The following is a 23,125-nucleotide window of genomic DNA, read 5'->3' on the forward strand; positions in this document are numbered from 1 at the left end:
ATTTTCACCTCTAGACATAATAGGGCAAAATATGAGCAAACCTGGGAAGCCTGGAATCTATTTATTCTCTCGGAAGAAGGAAAAGCTCTCATGGAGTATTGACCCTATGGGGAAAAAAATTGGTGCCATTGGGTGAGAGGAAGGTGGGGGGGGGGGGGAAGTGAAGGAAAGGAGCATTTTTCTTTCTTTTTTTTTTGTTTTGTCTTGTTCTGCTTTTGGTTTTATGGTTTGTTTTGGGGTAAATGTGGGATAAAATAGGTGAAGGCATCATCAGGTTTTTTTTTTTTTTTTGGGATAATAAGATGTGACTACAATGTTCTCATTATTATGGAATTATATTATTGTCAATATATGTTTGTTTATCAATGATGCCTTTAATAAAAAAGATTAAAATTGAAACAAAAAATAATAATATTTAATAACAGCTGCTTAAAGGATTTCTTATAGAGGGCATAATAAGGTACATTTGTATCTTTCTCTGTCTCTATTTTGGTGGGCTGATCTTCCTGAAAACACTTTGAAATGATGTTCTAAAATCCTGGTTCCTCAGACTGTAAACAAGAGGATTGAGGAGAGGAAGGATCACCGCGTAAAAGACGGACAACACTTTGTCACCAGAAAAATGATGACCAACACTTTGCCAAAAATAATTGAACATTCCAGAGCCGTAATACATAAACATCACTGTCAGGTGAGAGGTACATGTAGAGAAAACTTTACCCCTATTGCCCTTAGTTTGAATTTTAGTAACAGTTTTGAATATATAGACATAGGACAGGATAGTCAGTATTAGAGACCCGCCTGCAAGAAAGCCAGCCAAGAGGAAGATGAGCAGAATGTTGATGAAGATGTCACTGCAAGCGATCTGAAACAACTGTGGAAGATCACAGAAGAAACTTTCTATAATATCTGATCCACAAAATGTCAATTTAAAGGCATAAAGTGTGTGAAGTAAAGAATGGGCAAAGCTGAGACAACACACAATGGACACCATCTGTACACACACCTTCAAACTCATGATCTGTGTGTAATGTAATGGCTGACAAATGGCGGTATATCGATCATAGGACATGACAACCAACAGAAAATCTTCACAACTGGCAAATAACATAAATAAGAAGACTTGGGTTATACAAGCCTTTATGGAAATGTTTCTTGTGTTGGTGTGAAGGTCAAATAACATTCGTGGGACGGTCACTGAGGAATAACAGAGGTCCAAACCAGCCAGGTTCCCAAGGAAGAAATACATAGGAACATGGAGGTGAGAGTCGGTGACTATGAGGACAATGATCAGCAAATTCCAGATTAATGTCAGAAGGTAGATGAGAAGGAAGAAGAGAAAGAGAGGAAGCTGAAGACTTGGAACATCAGACAGTCCTGAGAGAAGGAATTCAGTTAATATTGTCTGATTTCTCATTGAAATATTTTTATTGACTCTTTTGAAAAAAACGTTACATTTATAAAATCTGATATCTCAATCTGAAATCCAAAACATTATATAGGTAAGAAAAATGCATAAAGCTTTCCCTAAACTGTATTTTTTTGTACTATTTCATGTTTATAAAAACAATAGAGAAAGCCTATAAATAAAATACAATTTACATTTTTCTACAACCTGAAGTAAAACTTATTTTTTCACAATGTAAAAGATTGAATAGAGAGATTCTAATATGTTAGGATTAGTGTTCAACCAATATCTTTTTTTCATTGCTGATACTGATATTTTGGTCATCGGATATCAGTATCAGCCGATATTGGCTGATATTTTAGGACATTTAAAAAAAAAAAAATTTCACTGTGGTGGATGGATCTGGGGGTCTAAAAGACCCCAAACCCCTCCACTGCACTTAAAAGCATTCAAAACGCCATGTTTGGCTGTTTTGAATGCTGCAATTTTGTGGAATTTTGCACTGAGTACCCGGAAGTGAGGTAATGACATCACTTCCGGGTTTTTTACATGGAGACCAGATCAGAGCCGAATGCGGTGGCCATGCAGGTAGGATGCCCGGGTCTCCCGATGACATGGGCGAGCCGAGGAAGGCGGTGGGAGGGGGGGGGACATCCCCACCCACTCTTTGTAATGACAGCCGATCGGCTTCTCAGCCACATCGGTTGTCATTACAAGACATTACAAGTCGGCTATGGACGCCGATACCGGGGTGTTGCCTCTAGCAGCAGGCATCACTCCGGTACAAGCACTTTCCTGAAATATCGCCAATATCGGTAACCTCCGAGGCCAATTCCGATATATTGGGGAAAGTGCATATCGGCCCCCGATATATCGCTGCTGCCGATAATCGGTCGATCCCTAGTTAGGATGCTGACTGAAACGGTTCACAGAAAACATGAACCAATTTCTTGCTTCTGTCAGCAATGTTTAATGTTATAATTCGTCACCAAAATTCTAATATATTGGCTGTAACATGGATGCATGGAGCACCAATTGGCTGTAACATGGATGCATGGAGCATTATTTGGTTGTACCTGAGTGTAATATCCATTATACAACTTCCAAGAGAAAAATCAATTATTCCTGTCACAGCAGAAACAAAAAAATAAAACATTATTATCACCTTACCTGAAAGAAATGACCATTTGAATTTGTGCCAACTTGTATGATGGGGACCAAAAAGAAGATTTCAAAAATAAGACCAAAATACATTAATTTCTATAGATGATAAAAATTCAGGTCAGGTAGATTGTTATATTTTCTCTTATCTCTGCACAGAACACAAGTGTTTGCAGCATCTTCCCATAAAGTGAGACCTTACTACTGGAAATTCAGAGAAAGGCCCTCATTTATCAATCCGCACTAGCATCATGACACTATAAAGTAGATCTAATAACGAAAATCTCAAATAGGCTTTACCTTAAAATTAATGTCTTTTAAAATGTTGTTTTTATTGTTTTTGAATCTGCAGCTTTTGTTTAGGTATATCTAAAGCCAATGTTTGTTTCTTTTCATTTAGCATAGAGTTGGAAAGGGTGAAATCACCATCAATTTTTTATGTTTTTTTTTTTTGCAATTTGTGCCCACTGAAGAAATTCCCCTTATCTCCCTAGACACAACAAGGGGTCAGAGGCAAGCTCTTCAATGAAAGAAAATCCACTCTTAAACAAATTAAAGATTTCCTCTCTACTTTTTTTAAGGAAACTAAACATTTTGTATCATCCATTCATTTCAGTCTTAGGAACAATGATCACCAAGACAATAGGAGAAGGTGCGTCTTCCCAGTGGGACACAGACTTTCATAGGTTATCATGCTTGAGCCCAATTGTCTTGTGTTCAGAAGAGAAAAAATTTTTTTTGGAAGAGGGTGACAATGTCAGCCCTATAAAGGACAGATTTCTGTCCGGTACCACATCCTAAAAAGCTATGTGTACAAAAATTGTTTCTAACAAACTAGATAGAGGACTTTAAATGTACCTTAAAAGCACACATAGTGCGATTTTATTGTGCAAGAAAAGTATTCATTAAAACCATACAGATAAGACATTTTTAACAGACATTAGACATATACATATAGCTCTATATAAGCACACTATAATTTCCCAATAGTCACACTTATCCGTCCACCCAGCTGCAGTTAGGTGGTGGATTGTCTCGCCTTAAATTGCATTTGATTCAGGTGTATTTCTCTGGGCAACAACCCGCTTCTTCAGGAAAGTATTTTTTGGTCAGTTTTTACAACAATAAACATATAGTAAGCAAAGGTTATCATGAAGTTTAGATATATCATATATCACCAATTAAATAGTCTCTGTAGAGGATATTACATAGTTACATAGTTTGTGAGGTTGAAAAAAAGACATCAGTCCATCCAGTTCAACCTATGATGAGTGTGTGTGTTTGCTGTTAACCGTACATTGAATACTCCTGTATGTTGTACATTGTATACCCCTGTATGTTGTACATTGTATACCCCTGTATGTTGTACATTGTATACCCCTGTATGTTGTACATTGTATACCCCCTGTATGTTGTACATTGTATACCCCTGTATGTTGTACATTGTATACCCCTGTATGTTGTACATTGTGTACCCCTGTATGTTGTACATTATATACCCCTGTATGTTGTACATTGTGTACCCCTGTATGTTGTACATTGTATACCCCTGTATGTTGTACATTGTATACCCCCTGTATGTTGTACATTGTATACCCCTGTATGTTGTACATTGTATACCCCTGTATGTTGTACATTGTATACCCCCTGTATGTTGTACATTGTGTACCCCTGTATGTTGTACATTGTATACCCCTGTATGTTGTACATTGTATACCCCTGTATGTTGTACATTGTATACCCCTGTATGTTGTACATTGTATACCCCCTGTATGTTGTGGTCTTTAAGGTGCCCATCTAATAGTTTTTTGAAACTATCGATGCTCCCTGCTGATACCATATTGGATCAACAAATGGGAGAAGTCAGGAGAATTCATTCCACCCCCATGGAAGCATAACCACTAAGCTCTCTACTGGCTCAGACTTCTCCTGTTGGGATTAGTTTGGACCTCTTCAGATCCAATGGGCAGAAAATGACAGCGGTTGTATGAATATATTATTTATTATATGTTTATTATTTGAAAAGCTCTCCATCAAATACTTTCCTGAAGAAGCGGGCTGTTACCCCAAGAAACGCACCTGCATCTAATGAAATTTATGGTGAGACAATCCACCACCCAACTGCAGCAGGGTGGACAGATATGTGTGACTATTGGGGAATTATAGTGGTCTTGTATTCAGAAGCTCACTACAAAGATGGAGATCCCATGGAGAAAACAATTGCCTGAGCTGAGAAATCCAAATGCAATAGGTGAAAGAGCACTGAATGAAACAAAAAACATATGAGTCAAAAGCCTTTATTGTTTAACTGATTACAACAATCAGATGAAAAGACATGTAATGCATTTTGAGGGCCACACAATCCCCCCTTCATCAGGGTTGGGTGAAATGGCAGAATGTTGAAGGGACTCCAAAATTCTCCTAAACAGACTGATTTGCTTAGAACACAACAGTCAGATTTCATGAGGTTTCTAACTCCTCACCCTATCAAAAAAAAAAAAAAAAAAAAGGATTTAGAAACACAACAAAAGATTCCCCAATGACCTTGCCATAAAGGTCAATGACAAAATGCCAAATAATGAAGGAAATAAAATACCTGTGAATGGCCAGACTGGTGAAGAATTTTCCTTGTTTTAGCTCCTAGCCCAGATTTCATCATTGATCCCCCCAGCAAAGGCAGCTTCTGATGGAAGATGGGGGAGGGGAGTCTCCTCTGGAAGGGTCAGCTCAATGCTAGAAAGGTAAATGACAATATCAGAAAATGTATCTGACATTTCTGGTCACAATACAATTTCACCCTCCGCACATTCATATATTTATAATAGAGAAATTCCCCCTGACACCCCCGGAGCACACAGGGGGGAGATCGGCTCTGTGTTCATCTGAGATTCATTTAAAATATGGATCCTCTGGAAGATGAATCTCTACAGAAAATCAAACATCATCAGAATTAATTTTCCCTCAACGACACAACGACACACGCCTTGGACCTTTAGAAATAAATAACTGATTTTAGATTTTCCAGTCTTTACCCTTTCATCTCTTATTTTATTAATAGATGTCTCTCCATTTTATAAAAGTCTGAAATGGGAAGTTGTGATGTTGGAAAGAATCAACAATAAAATGGTGAAAAATTCAGCAATTGGAAAGAACAAACATATTAGTTATGAAAAAAGGAAAACAAGGAAGAATGATGACATGTTTAGGAGGTTTGTTCTCCAGATGTCCTCACATAAAATGTTGGATCTTTTTTAAATTTAAAGCAATATAAATTATTGTCTTAATTTTCAAATCAGTAAAATAAAACTTTATTTTTTAAAACTGCAGAAAAATAGCAGAGAAATTTCCAAGAGTCACTATGTAAAATTACAAAACTTTGAGAGACAATATTTCCCATAGAAAATAATGGTGTCACAGTAATTTCATCCTCTTAAATATACCTTTTTTTAATCTGCAATGTATGAGGTCATCTCTAGACACTGAATACAATGCAGGATGGAGTATTCTCACAATATGTACACTCTATCAGTATATTATACACAATACTCATACACAATATCTACAATATGTGAATTCTCTGACTGGGATAAAATAGGGGTTTATTTTTGGTGCCTCAAAAATGTTTGTAACTCTCAAATCTGCTAATTCCAATTTTTATCAAAACACTTGAAAGATTCTAAACTTGGAGATTTGTGGCTAGATATGAATTTTAGAGATGAAGGATCTTTGTTTTTTTAATTTAGAGATTATAAAGATTCAGTGGTGGCCGGCCGATAGGGGGAGCAGGGGCGCCGCCCCCCAAAAAAAAGAAGAAGAAAAAAAGATTTGAAAAAAAATGTCCATTTTCAGCCACTAGGGGCGCCGGACCTAGTGGTGGGTATGGGGAGGAAGGGGTTTTTGACCTCACGTGAGCTGAACAGAGGCGCCGATTGGCGGCCTTCTGGGGGTCATCGGGGCACAGAGCAATGCGCCCCGACACTCCCCACTTTATTGGACTCCTGGCTGTGATTGGTCCAGACTCCAGCCAGGACCAATCACAGGAGGACATCCAGGGACGATCCTGCGGTGACATGACGCGTGGGGGCGGTGCGCCGCCCCGGTGTCATGTCCTTCCTACCCGCCGGCGCACACTAGAGAGGAGATGGAGAGCCGCGTGAGGAGCCGCCCAAATTCATCTTCGCAGTCTCGCTGCTCTGCTCTCGCACCGGCCGCAGTCGACTGACTGAGAAGAAGCTGAGCACACCTCCTGTCCTGACGCGAGGTGACCACCTGACATGGCACCTGACCTGGACTTGGACCGTCCGGACTCTGGAGGACCGGAACGTTAGTCTCCGACGGTAAGAGAAGGCACCGGGACCGGGAGCGGAAAGATTAATGAAACCCTTTGTTGTGAACCTTCTGAACTTGTGAACATCATAAAAGCATTAGATTAAAAAAGGATGTGTTGAGGGAGGCATTTGGGTCTTTAGTTTTTAGTTAAGCTTTAAACTGAAAGTGGTTGTAAAGGCTGAAGGTGCATTATATGCATGAAGATAAAAAAAACCTTCAGTGGCACCCGGAACACTTCTACATATCTGGTGGACATGTCCCTTATTACAAACATTTTGGGACCAAGTTCACGAAATAACAACACAAGTATCCATTCATTCTTTATAGCGTACACCAGCCAAATTCCTTCTCCATCATTCAACTACACCTACACATTCTTACCGCAAATCTCTAGCGATTCACATGATCAATGCAGCTAAACTATGCATTCCAACACACTGGGGCTCACCTCATACACCGACCATATCTGAATGGCTTAAACGCATAAACAAAATTGCTGAAATGAAAGAATTGCTCTTTATAGCGGGTGAGACCCCAGCTAAATCTTCACATATATGGGTCTTAATGGGACCAGAACCCAGTAACCCTACAAATTAAACGCAGATAATTTTAGATGTCGAGCCTCCCTCCCTTACCCAAAGGACGAGTCTGGGAGTACTACACATAGAGAAAGACTACTACTACTATCACTACTACCAACACTACTACCCAAAACTCAAATCCCAACTTCCCAACATACTCTCCCTAACATATATATGTATGTATATATATATACATATATATATATATATATATATATATATATATATATATATATATATATATATATACACAGTATCTCACAAAAGTGAGTATGAGGAGAATGAAAGAGGAGGGAAAAAGGAAGGGATTGGGGTGGATGGAGTCGAAAGAGAGTTCACCTCCTTGGTCTCTACAGTTATCAATGCTACATCTATCAGGTAAAAAACATACAGTATCTCACGCGTTGCACGCGTTCGGAACATCCGTGCTCCAAAAAATGATTTTGCCTGACGAAGGAACACGGATGCTCCGAACGCGTGCAACCCCTATCTTTCTCCTACCAGGAAGTGACATCACCAAGACCGGAAGTCGGCAGCCGGAGCCCTGTTGTGAACGCTCCACCGCGGCCAGCAACAACAAGCAGCCACACAGCAGCTCGGCTACACCACCGGCACCTAACCACCTCCTTCCACGCCACCTTTCCTGGGAGAAGAAGATGGATGACCCCATCAGACTGATCGTTCCTGTTTCACCCAACCTTGGAAAGTGAGTCACCTCTTTTAACAGTGCAAAATAAACTAATGCTATACCCAGCTGGCGCCGCTCTCTCCTTTCTTTCACCTCTCAGAGCCTCTCCACGCTCCAGTCGGCTGCCGCTGAACATAGCCCCCCTTCATCTCTAACTGGATTCTCCCTCCTCGCAGTCCCACATCCCCTCCTCCCACTCACCCATCCTCTTTGTACCACCTTAGGATACCAGAGAGCGCCATGACACCCCCCACATTAATGTCTAAATCGCTGGCAACAAAAGTGAGTACACCCCTAAGTGAAAATGTCCAAATTGGGCCCAAAGTGTCAATATTTTGTGTGGCCACCATTATTTTCCAATACTGCCTTGACCCTCTTGGGCATGGAGTTCACCAGAGCTTTACAGGTTGTCACTGGAGTCCTCTTCCACTCCTCCATGATGACATCACAGAGCTGGTGGATGTTAGAGACCTTGCACTCCTCCACCTTCCGTTTGAGGATGCCCCACAGATGCTCAATAGGGTTTAGGTCTGGAGACATGCTTGGCCAATCCATCACCTTTACCCTCAGCTTCTTTAGCAAGGCAGTGGTCATCTTGGAGGTGTTTGGGGTCGTTATGTTGCAATACTGCCCTGCAGCCCAGTTTCCAAAGGGAGGGGATCATGCTCTGCTTCAGTATGTCACAGTACATGTTGGCATTCATGGTTCCCTCAAAGAATTGTAGCTCCCCAGTACCGGCAGCACTCATGCAGCCCCAGACTATGACACTCTCACAACCATGCTTGACTGTAGGCAAGACACACTTGTCTTTGTACTGTTCACCTGGTTGCCGCCACACACACTTGACACCATCTGAACCAAATAAGTTTATCTTGGTCTCATCAGACCACAGGACATGGTTCCAGTAATCCATGTCCTTAGTCTGCTTGTCTTCACCAAACTGTTTGCGGGCTTTCTTGTGCATCATCTTTAGAAGAGACTTCCTTCTGGGATGACAGCCATGCAGACCAATTTGATGCAGTGTGCGGCGTATGGTCTGAGCACTGACAGGCTGACCCCCCCACCCCTTCAACCTCTGCAGCAATGCTGGCAGCACTCATACGTCTATTTCCCAAAGACAACCTCTGGATATGACGCTGATCACGTGCACTCAATTTCTTTGGTCAACCATGGCAAAGCCTGTTCTGAGTGGAATCTGTTCTGTTAAACCGCTGTATGGTCTTCGCCACTGTGCTGCAGCTCAGTTTCAGGGTCTTGGGCATCTTCTTATAGCTTAGGCCATCTTTATGTAGAGCAACAATTCTTTTTTTCAGGTCCTCAGAGAGTTCTTTCCCATGAGGTGCCATGTTGAACTTCCAGTGACCAGTATGAGAGAATGAGAGCGATAACACAAAATTTAACACCCCTGCTCCCCATTCACACCTAAGACCTTGTAACACTAACGAGTCACATGACACCGGGGAGACAAAAATCACTAATTGGGCCCAATTTGCAAATTTTTGATTTAAGGGTGTACTCAGTTTTGTTGTCAGCAGTTTAGACATTAATGGCTGTGTGTTGAGTTATTTAAAGGGGACAGCAAATTTACACTGTTATACAAGCTGTACACTCACTACTTTACATTGTAGCAAAGTTTCATTTCTTCAGTGTTGTCACATGAAAAGATAGAATTAAATATTTACATAAATGTGAGGGGTGTACTCACCTTTGTGAGATACTGTATATATATATATATATATATATATATATATATATATATATATATATATATATATATATATATATATACACAGTGCTTTGCGAACGTATTCGCCCCCCTTGAACTTTGCGACCTTTTGCCACATTTCAGGCTTCAAACATAAAGATATAAAACTGTAATTTTTTTGTGAAGAATCAACAACAAGTGGGACACAATCATGAAGTGGAACGAAATTTATTGGATATTTCAAACTTTGTTAACAAATAAAAAACTGAAAATTTGGCGTGCAAAATTATTCAGCCCCCTTACTTTCAGTGCAGCAAACTCTCTCCAGAAGTTCAGTGAGGATCTCTGAATGATCCAACGTTGAACTAAATGACTAATGATGATAAATAGAATCCACCTGTGTGTAATTACGTTTCCGTATAAATGCACCTGCACTGTGATAGTCTCAGATGTCCGTTTAAAGCGCAGAGAGCATCATGAAGAACATGAAGAACAAGGAACACACCAGGCAGGTCCGAGATACTGTTGTGGAGAAGTTTAAAGCCGGATTTGGATACAAAAAGATTTCGCAAGCTTTAAACATCCCAAGGAGCACTGTGCAAGCGATAATATTGAAATGGAAGGAGTATCAGACCACTGCAAATCTACGAAGACCTGGCCGTCCCTCTAAACTTTCAGCTCATACAAGGAGAAGACTGATCAGAGATGCAGCCAAGAGGCCCATGATCACTCTGGATGAACTGCAGAGATCTACAGCTGAGGTGGGAGACTCTGTCCATAGGACAACAATCAGTCGTATACTGCACAAATCTGGCCTTTATGGAAGAGTGGCAAGAAGAAAGCCATTTCTTAAAGATATCCATAAAAAGTGTTGTTTAAAGTTTGCCACAAGCCACCTGGGAGACACCAAACATGTGGAAGAAGGGGCTCTGCTCAGATGAAACCAAAATCAAACTTTTTGGCAACAATGCAAAACGTTATGTTTGGCGTAAAAGCAACACAGCTCATCACCCTGAACACACCATCCCCACTGTCAAACATGGTGGTGGCAGCATCATGGTTTGGGCCTGCTTTTCTTCAGCAGGGACAGGGAAGATGGTTAAAATTGATGGGAAGATGGATGGAGCCAAATACAGGACCATTCTGGAAGAAAACCTGATGGAGTCTGCAAAAGACCTGAGACTGGGACGGAGATTTGTCTTCCAACAGAACAATGTTCCAAAACATAAAGCAAAATCTACAATGGAATGGTTCACAAATAAACATATCCAGGTGTTAGAAGGGCCAAGTCAAAGTCCAGACCTGAATCCAATCGAGAATCTGTGGAAAGAACTGAAAATTGTTGTTCACAAACGCTCTCCATCCAACCTCACTGAGCTCGAGCTGTTTTGCAAGGAGGAATGGGCAAAAATTTCAGTCTCTCGATGTGCAAAACTGATGGAGACATACCCCAAGCGACTTACAGCTGTAATCACAGCAAAAGGTGGCGCTACAAAGTATTAACTTAAGGGGGCTAAATAATTTTGCACGCCCAATTTTTCAGTTTTTTATTTGTTAACAAAGTTTGAAATATCCAATACATTTTGTTCCACTTCTTGATTGTGTCCCACTTGTTGATTCTTCACAAAAAATTACAGTTTTATATATTTATGTTTGAAGCCTGAAATGTGGCAAAAGGTCACAAAGTTCAAGGGGGCCGAATACTTTCGCAAGGCACTGTATATATATATATATATATACACACACTATTTCACACTGTCAATGGTTAATTGCAAGATTAGATATCAATGACACATTGTTAAAAGGGCCCTGTGGATAGCTGTGCCATGGGCATGTTTGGTTAATTAGGTCACCACTATCCCCATCCATTCCCTCATATAGCTAATGACGGTTTGGGGAGTCATTCTGAGAGGAGTTTCGCTGGGATCAGTCATGTATGCTGAATGAGCCAAGTTTTATTTTTTTGCCAAGATTGGGATATTTGAGTACATTTTTGAGGGAATTCTACTTTTAAAGGGGGTTCTGGATTCCAATAAGACTCCTGCCTGTAGACCCAACAACCACCAGGCCAAGGTTGTGGAGAAGAGCCTCTTGTCCTTATCAGTATGAAGTCAAGGTGCTTTGCCAGGGGTATCCTCCCTTCATTCCTTTCAAGGTACCCCTCAGCCCCATGTTGAGGTCCTGCTATGTATTTTGGAGTGTTCTGTGTGCTCTTTGTTTTTAATAGCCTGGGAAATGTCCTTTGCCGGCAGTATAAAACCATTTTTTAGCTCTGCGGGACTTTATGTAGAATACATAGATGTGAACAGGCAGGGTTAAGACACCCCTCAGACATGGTATTTAAAAGAACTGGGCATTTTTTTTCACTTTAAGCATTAAAAAAATAAAAATCACTGTTCTCTGAGAAACTGATTTAAAAACGTTTGCATTAGTACATGTTCCCCAGGACATTTTCCACTACCCCTATGCCTTACTGATTATCAAGGAAATGGGTTGTTTTAATTTGATAGATTCAGCTCCTATTGATTTCATTGGGGTTTAAAATTCAGCATTCTAACTTCATTGAGTTTCGCTGAACCCCTCTCAAGCCAAATCCAGAACAGTTTGGCACAATACTAGTAATAAACATAAGAATTGTTTTGCCATGTTTCCCAATGTCCTAGCCAGTCAGTAGAACATTGAAAAAGTTCGGACCTGAGCCGCGAACCCTATTAAAGTCTATGGGGAATTGAAATTGAAAAATCAAAAGTCCCTACTTTAAAGGCTTATATTCAAGTTTTTTGGCCATAAAAAGGGTATGGGGGCCCGGGTATTGCCCTGGGGGACATGCATCAATGCAAAAAAAAGTATAAAAAGATTGTTTTTACAAGAGCAGTGATTTTAATAATGCTTAAAGTGAAACAATAAAAAAGAAAAATTCCTTTAAATGTAATGCCTGAGGGGTCCCCTTTGTCTGGCTGTAAAGTTGTGCATCTGTACCTTGTATAGAACCTGCTGCAGCAAAACTGGCATTTCTAAAGAGAAATAAAATGACATTTAAATTGATTTTCCCTTCAAGCTTCCTTTATTTTATAAAAAACAGCTTAGGGAGCCAGTCTGTATGATGAGTGCACTGGGAACAAGATTAGAGATTTTTTGGATAAATTCTGGTGTCTCTTTGGCAGACTTTGGATGGAAATAACAAAGTTTTGCACCACAGTGACCAAGCCTTATGTGAAGAAGCCAAATTATAGTACACTCAAATTAACAATTTTTTTTTGTTTTTCCAAAAACTATTTATTGTAATTGTGTACGTACAATAAATAACCTTTTATCGGTCACACAGTAGAAAGTCGTATCTTCAGGTAAAGTGTTGATATAAGGTATTCACCATATATTATACACCAGAAGCCAAAGGCTTAAAGTGATACTGAAGTCTTTTTTTATTTTTTTAAAAATAAACATACAAACATGTCGTACTTACCAGCTCTGAGCAGTGGATTTGCACAGAGCAGCCTGGATCCTAATCTTTTCGGGTCCCTCGCTGGTGCTCCTGGCTCCTCCCTCCCATATAGGGCTTCTACAGCAAGTAGCCTGCTATGGGATAACCAAAGCTGTGTGTGTCCATTCAGACACGGATCCCCAGTTTGGCCCTGCCCCCTCTCTCTCATCTGATAGGCTAACTGACTTTGGTTGACAGCAGTGGGAGCCAATGGCGCCACTGCTGTGTCCCAGCCAATCAAGAGGGAGAGGCACTCGCGCAACATTGCTGGATAGAGAGGGGGCTCAGGTAAGTATTAGGGGGCTTCTACACACAGAAGGTTTTTTATCTTAATGCATAGAATGCACCTTCTGCCTTTACAATTATTTTAAGGTTTTTACAGACATAATAGAGAAATAAACAATTATTGAACCATCTAGCATCCAACATATGATGCATTCCAAGGCAACTTAACATTAGAGGGAAGTATATAACTGGAGGAGTGGCAGTTTAGAATGAAGAGGAGGCAGAGGGTTAAAAGAAATGGGGAAGGGAGGGTTTAGGGGTTGAGGGACACAGGGGGAATTGGTATTTACTGAAAAAAGGGGGGGGGGGGATTTGTGTATATTAGAAAGCATGGGGAAAGAAGAAGAAAAAAAAGGGGGGAGGGGTGTTGGAAAAGGAGGAGATAGTTGGAAAGGGGATATAAGGCAAAGCAGGAGCAGGATAGAGGGGGACTCACCACGAGGTCCCTCTGGTGTAGGTGTTACCTGTGAAATAATTTCGTCCTTTTGGGCATTGTAGACTGTTTAACAAAGTCTAGGGATATAAGTGGTCTATGTCACAGAGGGATCTGATATACAATGAAAGGTTTCAGTGGTTCAAAAGTGTATCCAGCATGCCCATGTGGAGGAGAATTTGAATGGGCGGTTGTTTGCAATACAGATGAGCTCCTCCATTTCCGTGATTTTGGATATGCGGGTGAACTATTCGGACAAAGAGGGAATTTGGGTGAAACCCCGGTTAACCAGGATGCATAGCTTAGCAACATTTATCATGTGCATTGATAGGGACTTGAAGTAAGATTTTTTGGGGATAGAGGCATGATTTAGGAGGAATTGCGCTGGAGTGAAATCTAAGATGTAGGTTGTTACCTGTGGTATTATGAAGTGAACTTCCACCCAGAATTATTGGATCAACTGGCACTCCACTAAATATGAAGGAGGAAGCCAACTGCATTTTGGCAATGCCAATAGAGGTTTGGAAGGGATGAATTAAACTTATGGAGTAGGGCGGGTATTTGATACCATCTCTGAAAGATTTTATAATTGTTCTCTTGTGTTGTGACGTTGACTGAGCCTTTGTGGGTATAGCTGTACAGAAGCTCCCATTGTTCAGGGGTTATGGTAAGTTTGAGGTCTTAATCCCAAGTTGTACAGGCTTTCACTTTGTTTGGAGAAATGTTATATAATAACAAACTGTGCATCATAGAGATAACATGTAGTTGTGGTAAGATTGTAGAGCAAAGGTGTTCAAATGAGGTTAGTTGTTGAGACACTGCAAGTGTATGATCTAGGGAGCGGAGGAAGTGGTGTAGTTGCAAGCTTATCCAGAAAGGCAGAGGGGTACCAGATAATTGGAGTGCTAGTTCATCCTGCGTGAGCAGTCTACCATTCCGGAAGAATGAGTGCCCATAGGTGGCAGTATTGGGTTCTAGGCCCTACAAAATGACCTCCAGCAGGACACTGGTGTGAATGTCTCTGACCAAACAATTAGAAACAGACTTCATGAAGGTGGCCTCAGGGTCTGATGTCCTCTAGTGGGCCCTGTGCTCACTGCCTGGCACCATGGAGCTTGATTGGCGTTTGCCATTGAACACCAGAATTGGCAGGTCCGCCACTGGCATCCTGTGCTTTTAACAGATGAGAGCAGGTTCACCCTGTGCACATGTGATAGACATGAAAGGGTCTGGAGAAGCTGTGGAGAACGTTATGCTGCCTGTAACATTTTTCAGCATAACCGGTTTGGTGGTGGGTCAGTGATGGTCTAGGGAGGCACACACAAACCTCTTCAGGCTAGGTAATGGCACCCTGATTGCCATTAGGTATTGGACCCTTGTACCCATTGTCAGACCCTACGCTGGTGCAGGGGGTCCTGGGTTCCTCCTGGTGCACGACAATGCCTGGCCTCATGTAGTGAGAGTAAGCAACCAGTTCCTGAAGAATGAAGGAATTGATACCATTGAATGGCCCCCATGCTTGCCTGATCTAAATCCAATAGAGCACCTCTGGGACATTATGTTTCGGTCCACCGGACGTCGCCAGGTTGCATCTCAGTCTGTTCAGGAGCTCAGTGATGCCCTGGTCCAGATCTGGGAGTAAATTCCCCAGGACACCATCCATCATCTCATTAGGAGCATGCCCCAACGTTGTCAGGCATGCATACAAGCACTTATTGTTTCAAGTTGTCTTTTGAAACTTCTCCTCTCTAGCTGACTTTATTGTCTGAGTGTAGTCCCTGATCGGCTATGAAATTGTTTTGCATACAAAAAATATATTATATTTCAATTTTTCAATTTTATTTTTTGAGAATGTTATATAGTAGAATGTAAAAAATATTGTTTTTTTCTTTTTTTTGTTTATAGCGCAAAAAATAAAAATCACACAGCTGATCAAACACCCCCAAAGGAAAGCGCCACCCGTGGAGAAAAAAAAGGACACCAATTCCACCTAGGTACAGCGTCGCACGACCACGCAACTGCCCACCAAAGCAAAGCAGGGCCGAAACATGGCCCGGTCACCAAGGGGGCAAATCCCCCCGGTCCAGAAGTGGCCAAATGTAAAAAACAATAAAAAAAAGGCTAATTCACTCAGGTTCTCTGTTTTATTTGTGTCCACTAATAATGATTTTATTGTATTTTATTGAAAATGTTAACTTGATAAATTTGGGGGGCAGCGGGGACCCTGCCAGGTAGGCTGTTCGGGGCCCCGTAATTTCTGTTACTGTTAAGAAAACCCTGCAGGAAAATTGAGGAAAAGTTATAGTCTTCACCACTGTAGATCCTGACTGTTGGGGGAACTATAAGTCCCAGCATGACTTAAGAGGGCAGGCAGGAAGGTAAGCTCCTATTTTGCTGAGTGTTCACCTTTGAGTGCACATAGGTTGTTCCATCGCTACCACAACCGCTAACCTTGAGCGTATCCTGCCACTGTTCCCCACATGGGAATTTGCTCATACAATATCTTTCTTGCCATCTTTCCATTTGGCTAATATTAAATGATGATCATATTAGAGAGTCTGGACAAGTCTGTTTGAATTTCCTCTGTCAGAATATAATATAACGAGATGTCAGCAGCTTGGCCTACTCTTCAAGGAGGTAGACAAGAAAGGACGGCTGGCTGCCAAGCCCTTCACATCCTCGTTGTTGGCTTGTGTGCATCCCAAACTTTACAGGGAGCGTTTTCTTCATGCAATAATATACGTTAATCAGCAGTTGTCTTGGGTTTCTCTGGAGCACCGTGCAGCTGCCTCTGCAGCCTTTGGAAAATATATATACCCGTGGGGGGGGGGGGGGGAATGTACATTGCAGCTGTATATGGGCCAAATTCAGACTTCACCTATAGTAGAGTGGAAACAGAGGGAATAAAACTGTATACTGTATATATTACTCACAAACTGATTTATTAAGTGTAAATGTTAAAACAAATGAAAAAGTATGAAAATGTATCAAATGCATACTGTGCTCAAACTTTAATATCTGACCACCTCTGGACCGGAAAGGACCGCCCCCCCCCCCCCCCCCCAACGACCAGGCCACCCCCCGCGACTCGGCACTGCGCCACCCCAACGGACAACCACGCAGTCACGCAATGCCGCACCCCAACAAAATTAAAGTCCCCTTCCTCCCCCCCCCACAGGCGGAAACCTTCCCTGGTGGCACCTGACCACCTGTGTGACTTTCAAACGATTTTATTGAAGTCAAATGAAATGCGGTACGAGAACATGCAGTATAAAGAATAGGTACATGCCGTGATAATACAAGTCGCATAAAAACATAATGGCAGCATATAACAACCAAGTAACAGGTAACAGTGTGATATGTAGAGGAGGGTCGACTTGGTGCCTCGTCTGATATGCATAGAGGTCAACCGCCAGGTGCAGGAGTGGTCTAGGTCACAAGGACTAGGTCACTAGGACCCATAACCATAACTGAAGAAGGGGACCCGGCCATTATAAATATGTATAACTTGAGCAGTGGTGCCTGAGGCCATGAGGGAGTAGGGGGGTAAGAGGAGCAGAGAGGAAATCAGGGTAAATGGGGGGGGGGGTCAAGGGGGGGGGAGGTTATAGCAGATGCCTGGAGAGAGTCCCTAACCCCTATTGGAGGCCCAGGTGGGAATACAGGGCCGGTAGTGAGGACGCTAAATCAAGCGAGTACAAGGTTATCGTCAAGGCTTGGTGGCAGGCAATTATCAATCCAAGGCCTCCAGAGCTTTACGTAAGGGGTCAGTTTGTCCAACAAAATCGCTTCAGTTTTGGCATGTAGCATAGCTTGGGTGACTTTGTTCAGCATTTAAATATATTATATTTCATGCACGCTACATGTTGCACCAACTGGCCATCTCGATTGAAACTCTCGAGCGATCAAGACATCTCTTTACTACCAAGATAAAAGGTCCTGAGGAAGAAAATTTACAAAATGTGTCAACCTCTTGGATGTTCAATTGAGTTATTTTTCATACTAGTTATATGGAGTATGAGAGCACAACAATGCATTGCTTTTATAATATGTGATATTTTTTTATTGCTTTGTACCAATACATTTTTGCTGTTTTAACATATGTATACATGGCGTCTCAATTTGGTACCAGTAAAGTATGTTTCACTTTTTTTCCTCCTTTTCCCAACTTTTTCTCATGCATACAAACTACTGAGGACCATTCTGAGTTGCTGCAATGAAATTTCAGCAAAATGGACTAGCCTGCTGCATCATTTTTTCACTTTGATTTTTGGGGTGTCTTTAAATTCAGCTCTCTGTAAGGTGAATTTTTTCATTTACATCAAACAATGTGGCATGCTTTCATTCCTAACACATTACCCAGTCCATACCAGTATAGATGCTACACATTACCCAGTCCATACCAGTATAGATCCTACACATTACCCAGTCCATACCAGTATAGATCCTAACACATTACCTAGTCCATACCAGTATAGATCCTAACACATTACCCAGTCCATACCAGTATAGATCCTAACACATTACCCAGTCCATACAAGTATAGATCCTAACACATTACCCAGTCCATACCAGTATAGATCCTACACATTACCCAGTCCATACCAGTATAGATCCTACACATTACCCAGTCCATACCAGTATAGATCCTAACACATTACCTAGTCCATACCAGTATAGATCCCAACACATCATTACCCAGTCCATACCAGTATAGATCCTAACACATTACCCAGTTCATACCAGTATAGATTCTAACAAATTACCCTGCCCATACCAGTATAGATCCTAACACATTACCCAGTCCATACTAGTATAGATCCTAACACACTACCCAGTCCATACCAGTATAGATCCTAACAAATTACCCAGTCCATACCAGTATAGATCCTAACACATTACCCCGTCCATACCACTATAGATCCCAACACATTACCCAGTCCATACCAGTATAGATCCTAACAAATTACCCAGTCCATACCAGTATAGATCCTAACAAATTACCCAGTCCATACCAGTATAGATCCTAACACATTACCCAGTCCATACCGGTATAGATCCTAACACATTACCCTGCCCATACCAGTATAGATCCTAACACATTACTCAGTCCATACCAGTATAGATCCCAACACATTACCCAGTCCATACCGGTATAGATCCTAACACATTACCCAGTCCATACCAGTATCGATCCTAACACATTACCCAGTCCATACCGGTATAGATCCTAACACATTACCCAGTCCATACCAGTATAGATCCTAACACATTACCCAGTCCATACCAGTATAGATCCTAACACATTACCCAGTCCATACCGGTATAGATCCTAACACATTACCCAGTCCATACCAGTATAGATCCTAACATATTACCCAGTCCATACCAGTATAGATCCCAACACATTACCAAGTCCATACCAGTATAGAGCCTAACACATTACCCAGTCCATACCAGTATAGATCCTAACACATTACCCAGTCCATACCAGTATAGATCCTAACACATTACCCAGTCCATACCAGTATAGATCCCAACACATTACCCAGTCCATACCAGTATAGATCCTAACACATTACCCAGTCCATACCGGTATAGATCCTAACACATTACCCAGTCCATACCAGTATAGATCCTAACATATTACCCAGTCCATACCAGTATAGATCCCAACACATTACCAAGTCCATACCAGTATAGATCCCAACACATTACCCAGTCCATATCAGTATAGATCCTAACACATTACCCAGTCCATACCAGTATAGATCCCAACACATTACCCCGTCCATACCAGTATAGATCCCAACACATTACCCAGTCCATACCAGTATAGATCCTAACACATTACCCAGTCCATACCAGTATAGATCCCAACACATTACCCCGTCCATACCAGTATAGATCCCAACACATTACCCAGTCCATACCAGTATAGATCCTAACACATTACCCAGTCCATACCAGTATAGATCCTAACACATTACCCAGTCCATACCAGTATAGATATCCAGCATGAGATTTTTCCTTATTGAGATCTGATGTGTTTTCAAAGCGTTCCTTAAATTGTTTTAAGCAGTGTATAAAGGCCTCAGCCCCACCTTTAGAATACTCATTTGATAGTATATCTTCTGGATGTTATTACCAATTTGTGTTTAGAATTGTATTTCTGTTTGTGTCCTTACTCAGTAGATTCACACTCTCTTTTTATCCCGATAAACATTTTCATGGGAACAGGAAGTGAAGAAAATTCTCCCTTTGATATTCCTATCCCAGTGACAAATGTCTAAGAGGATTTCCGCTCTCCTAGGAGAAATTTTCACTCACATCCTGTTAGGAAATTCTTTACAAACAAGACATATATAAAACTTGATATGGGTTTAAGTAAATCCTTACTCTATTCAATTCAAAAAAAGTTCTGATTAGAGATGTACATTAACCACTTCTCGCCCAATGACATCATATGACTTCATGGACTTTGAGTGGGGATATCTGAATGATGGGTGCAGCTGCAGGCTTCATTCAGATATCTTATTTTTCAGCCGGCGATTTCCTGCACTGTAAAAACAATCATAGTGGCTGTTCAGCTGCTCGATTGTTTTTAAAGGTGGTGAGAGGGGACACCCTCCTCCCGCCGCCATCTGGTGCTTCTATCTGCTCGCCTGTGCGATCGGCAAGCTAGAGAATATACAAGCCGGTGGCAGCCATTTACCATAGAGCTGACAGAGGACCAGATAGCCCCTGGTCATCTCTATGACCTTTGGGGTCCGGGCGCAACATTATGACGTCACGTAATCACTGCCGTTGCCTCAGCTGAAAAGTTAAGATCATTTTAATTTTTTTTTTATTTTAAGCTTACCAGTTTAGAGGAGAGATGTGAGGACTTATAGACCCCAGATCTCTCTGCAAAGAGGACCTGTCATGCCCTATTCTTATTACAAGGGATGTCTACATTTATTGGAATAGGAATAAAAGTGTTAAAAAAAATGTAAGGGGAAAATAAAAGGGGTAATAAAAAAAGAAACAATAAAAAAAATTCAAAGTGCAACCATCCCCCCGTGCTTGCACGAATATGTACGGCATGCCCACATATGTATACGACGTTCAAATCACACATATGAGGTATCGCTGCAAAAATTGAGTGAAAGCAACAATTGTAGCCCAAGACCTCCTCTGTAACTCTAAATAGGTAACCTGTAATCATTTTTAAAGCGTCACCTATGGAGATTTTTAAATAATGAAATTTTCACCATTCCACTAACATGCGCAATTTTAAAGTGTAACATGTTAGGTACCTATTTACTCGCCTAACATCATCTTTAAAATTATTCAAAAAAATCAGGCCAACTTTAGTGCTTTGCTTTTTTTTAATTCATGAAACATTTTTTTTTTTTTAATTAGTTTAAAAAATTTCTATGAAAACACTGTGTGACATAAAAAGTTTCAATGACCACAATTTTATTCCGTAGGGTCTCTGCTAAAAACATAACATCTTTGGGGGTTCTGAGTAATTTTCTAGCAAAAAAAATGATGATTTTTACATGTAGGAACGAAGTGTCAGAATTGCTATGAGGAAGGCGTAAAGCCAAAACGCATCAGTTTTTTCATGTTGTCACCGCTATCCATGTTGGAATAAAGAATTTTACTTGGAAGATGCCTTTTCGTGTGCCGGCTTTATTTATATAACACGAAGTGTCAGAATTGGCCTGGGTGGCAAGTGGCTACAATAAACAGCTGCTCAAAGGATTTCCTATAGAGGTCATAATACGGTACATTTGTATCTTTCTCTGTCTCTATTTTGGTGGGTTGATCTTCCTGAAAACACTTTGAAATGATGTTCTAAAATCCTGGTTCCTCAGACTGTAAACAAGAGGATTGAGGAGAGGAAGGATCACTGCGTAAAAGACGGACAACACTTTGTCACCAGAAAAATGATGACCAGCACTTTGCGAAAAATAATTGAACATTCCAGATCCGTAATACATAAACATCACTGTCAGGTGCGAGGTACATGTAGAGAAAACTTTACTCCTATTGCCCTTAGTTTGAATTTTAAAAACAGTTTTGAATATATAGACATAGGACAGGCTAGTCAGTATTAGAGATCCACATCCAAGAAAGCCGGCCAAGAGTAGGACGAGCAGAATGTTGATGAAGATGTCACTGCAAGAAATATGAAACAACTGTGGAAGGTCACAGAAGAAGCTTTCTATAATTTCTGATCCACAAAATGTTAATTTAAAGGCATAAAGTGTGTGAAGTAAAGAATGGGCAAAGCTGAGACACCACACAATGGACACTATCTGTACACACACCTTCAAACTCATGATCTGTGTGTAACGTAATGGCTGACAAATGGCGATATATCGATCATAGGACATGACAGTCAACAGACAATCTTCACAACTGGCAAATAACATAAAGAAGAAGACTTGGGTTATACAAGCCTGTATGGAAATCTTTCTTGTCTTGGTGTGAAGGTCAAATAACATTCGTGGGACGGTTAATGAGGAATAACAGAGGTCCAAACCGGCCAGATTCCCAAGGAAGAAATACATAGGAACATGGAGGTGAGAGTCGGTGACTATGAGGACAATGATCAACAAATTCCAGATTAATGTCAGAAGATAGATGAGAAGGAAGAAGAGAAAGACAGGGAGCTGAAGATCAGGAAGATCAGACAGTCCAGAGAGAAATAATTCATTTAATATTGTCTGATTTCCCATTGAAATATTTTTTATTGACTCTTTTGAAAAACGTTACATATATATAATCTGATATCTCAATCTGAAATCCAAAACATTATATAGGTAAGAAACTTGCATAAAGTTTTCCCTAAACTGTATTGTTTTGTACTATTTCATGTTTATAAAAACAATAGAGAAAGCCTATAAATAAAATACAATTTACATTTTTCTACAACCTAAAGTAAAACTTAATTTTTGAAAATGTAAAAGATTGAATAGAGAGATTCTAATACGTTAGGATTCTGAAACAGAAAACATGAACCGATTTCTTGCTTCTGTCAGCAATGGTTAATGTTACAATTCT

General features: G+C 40.8%; 2 protein-coding genes across 2 annotated transcripts; both read right to left on the reverse strand.

The window, feature by feature from the left end:
- Positions 1-484: 484 nt before the first annotated feature.
- Positions 485-1,417, reverse strand: LOC309557782 (olfactory receptor 5B12-like; the record flags this gene model as incomplete). Its single annotated transcript, XM_082260547.1, has 1 exon — positions 485-1,417. One exon carries the CDS (start codon positions 1,415-1,417, stop codon positions 485-487), a length of 933 nt encoding a protein of 310 aa, XP_082116673.1.
- A 20,450-nt stretch (positions 1,418-21,867) lies between these two features.
- Positions 21,868-22,800, reverse strand: LOC309557783 (olfactory receptor 5B12-like; the record flags this gene model as incomplete). Its single annotated transcript, XM_082260548.1, has 1 exon — positions 21,868-22,800. The coding sequence occupies one exon, from the start codon at positions 22,798-22,800 to the stop codon at positions 21,868-21,870; it is 933 nt and encodes a 310-aa protein (XP_082116674.1).
- Between the last annotated feature and the right edge of the window lie 325 nt (positions 22,801-23,125).

Source organism: Pelophylax lessonae, assembly GCF_965119305.1.
Source record: "Pelophylax lessonae genome assembly, chromosome: 6".
Classification (NCBI taxonomy): Eukaryota; Metazoa; Chordata; class Amphibia; order Anura; family Ranidae; genus Pelophylax; species Pelophylax lessonae.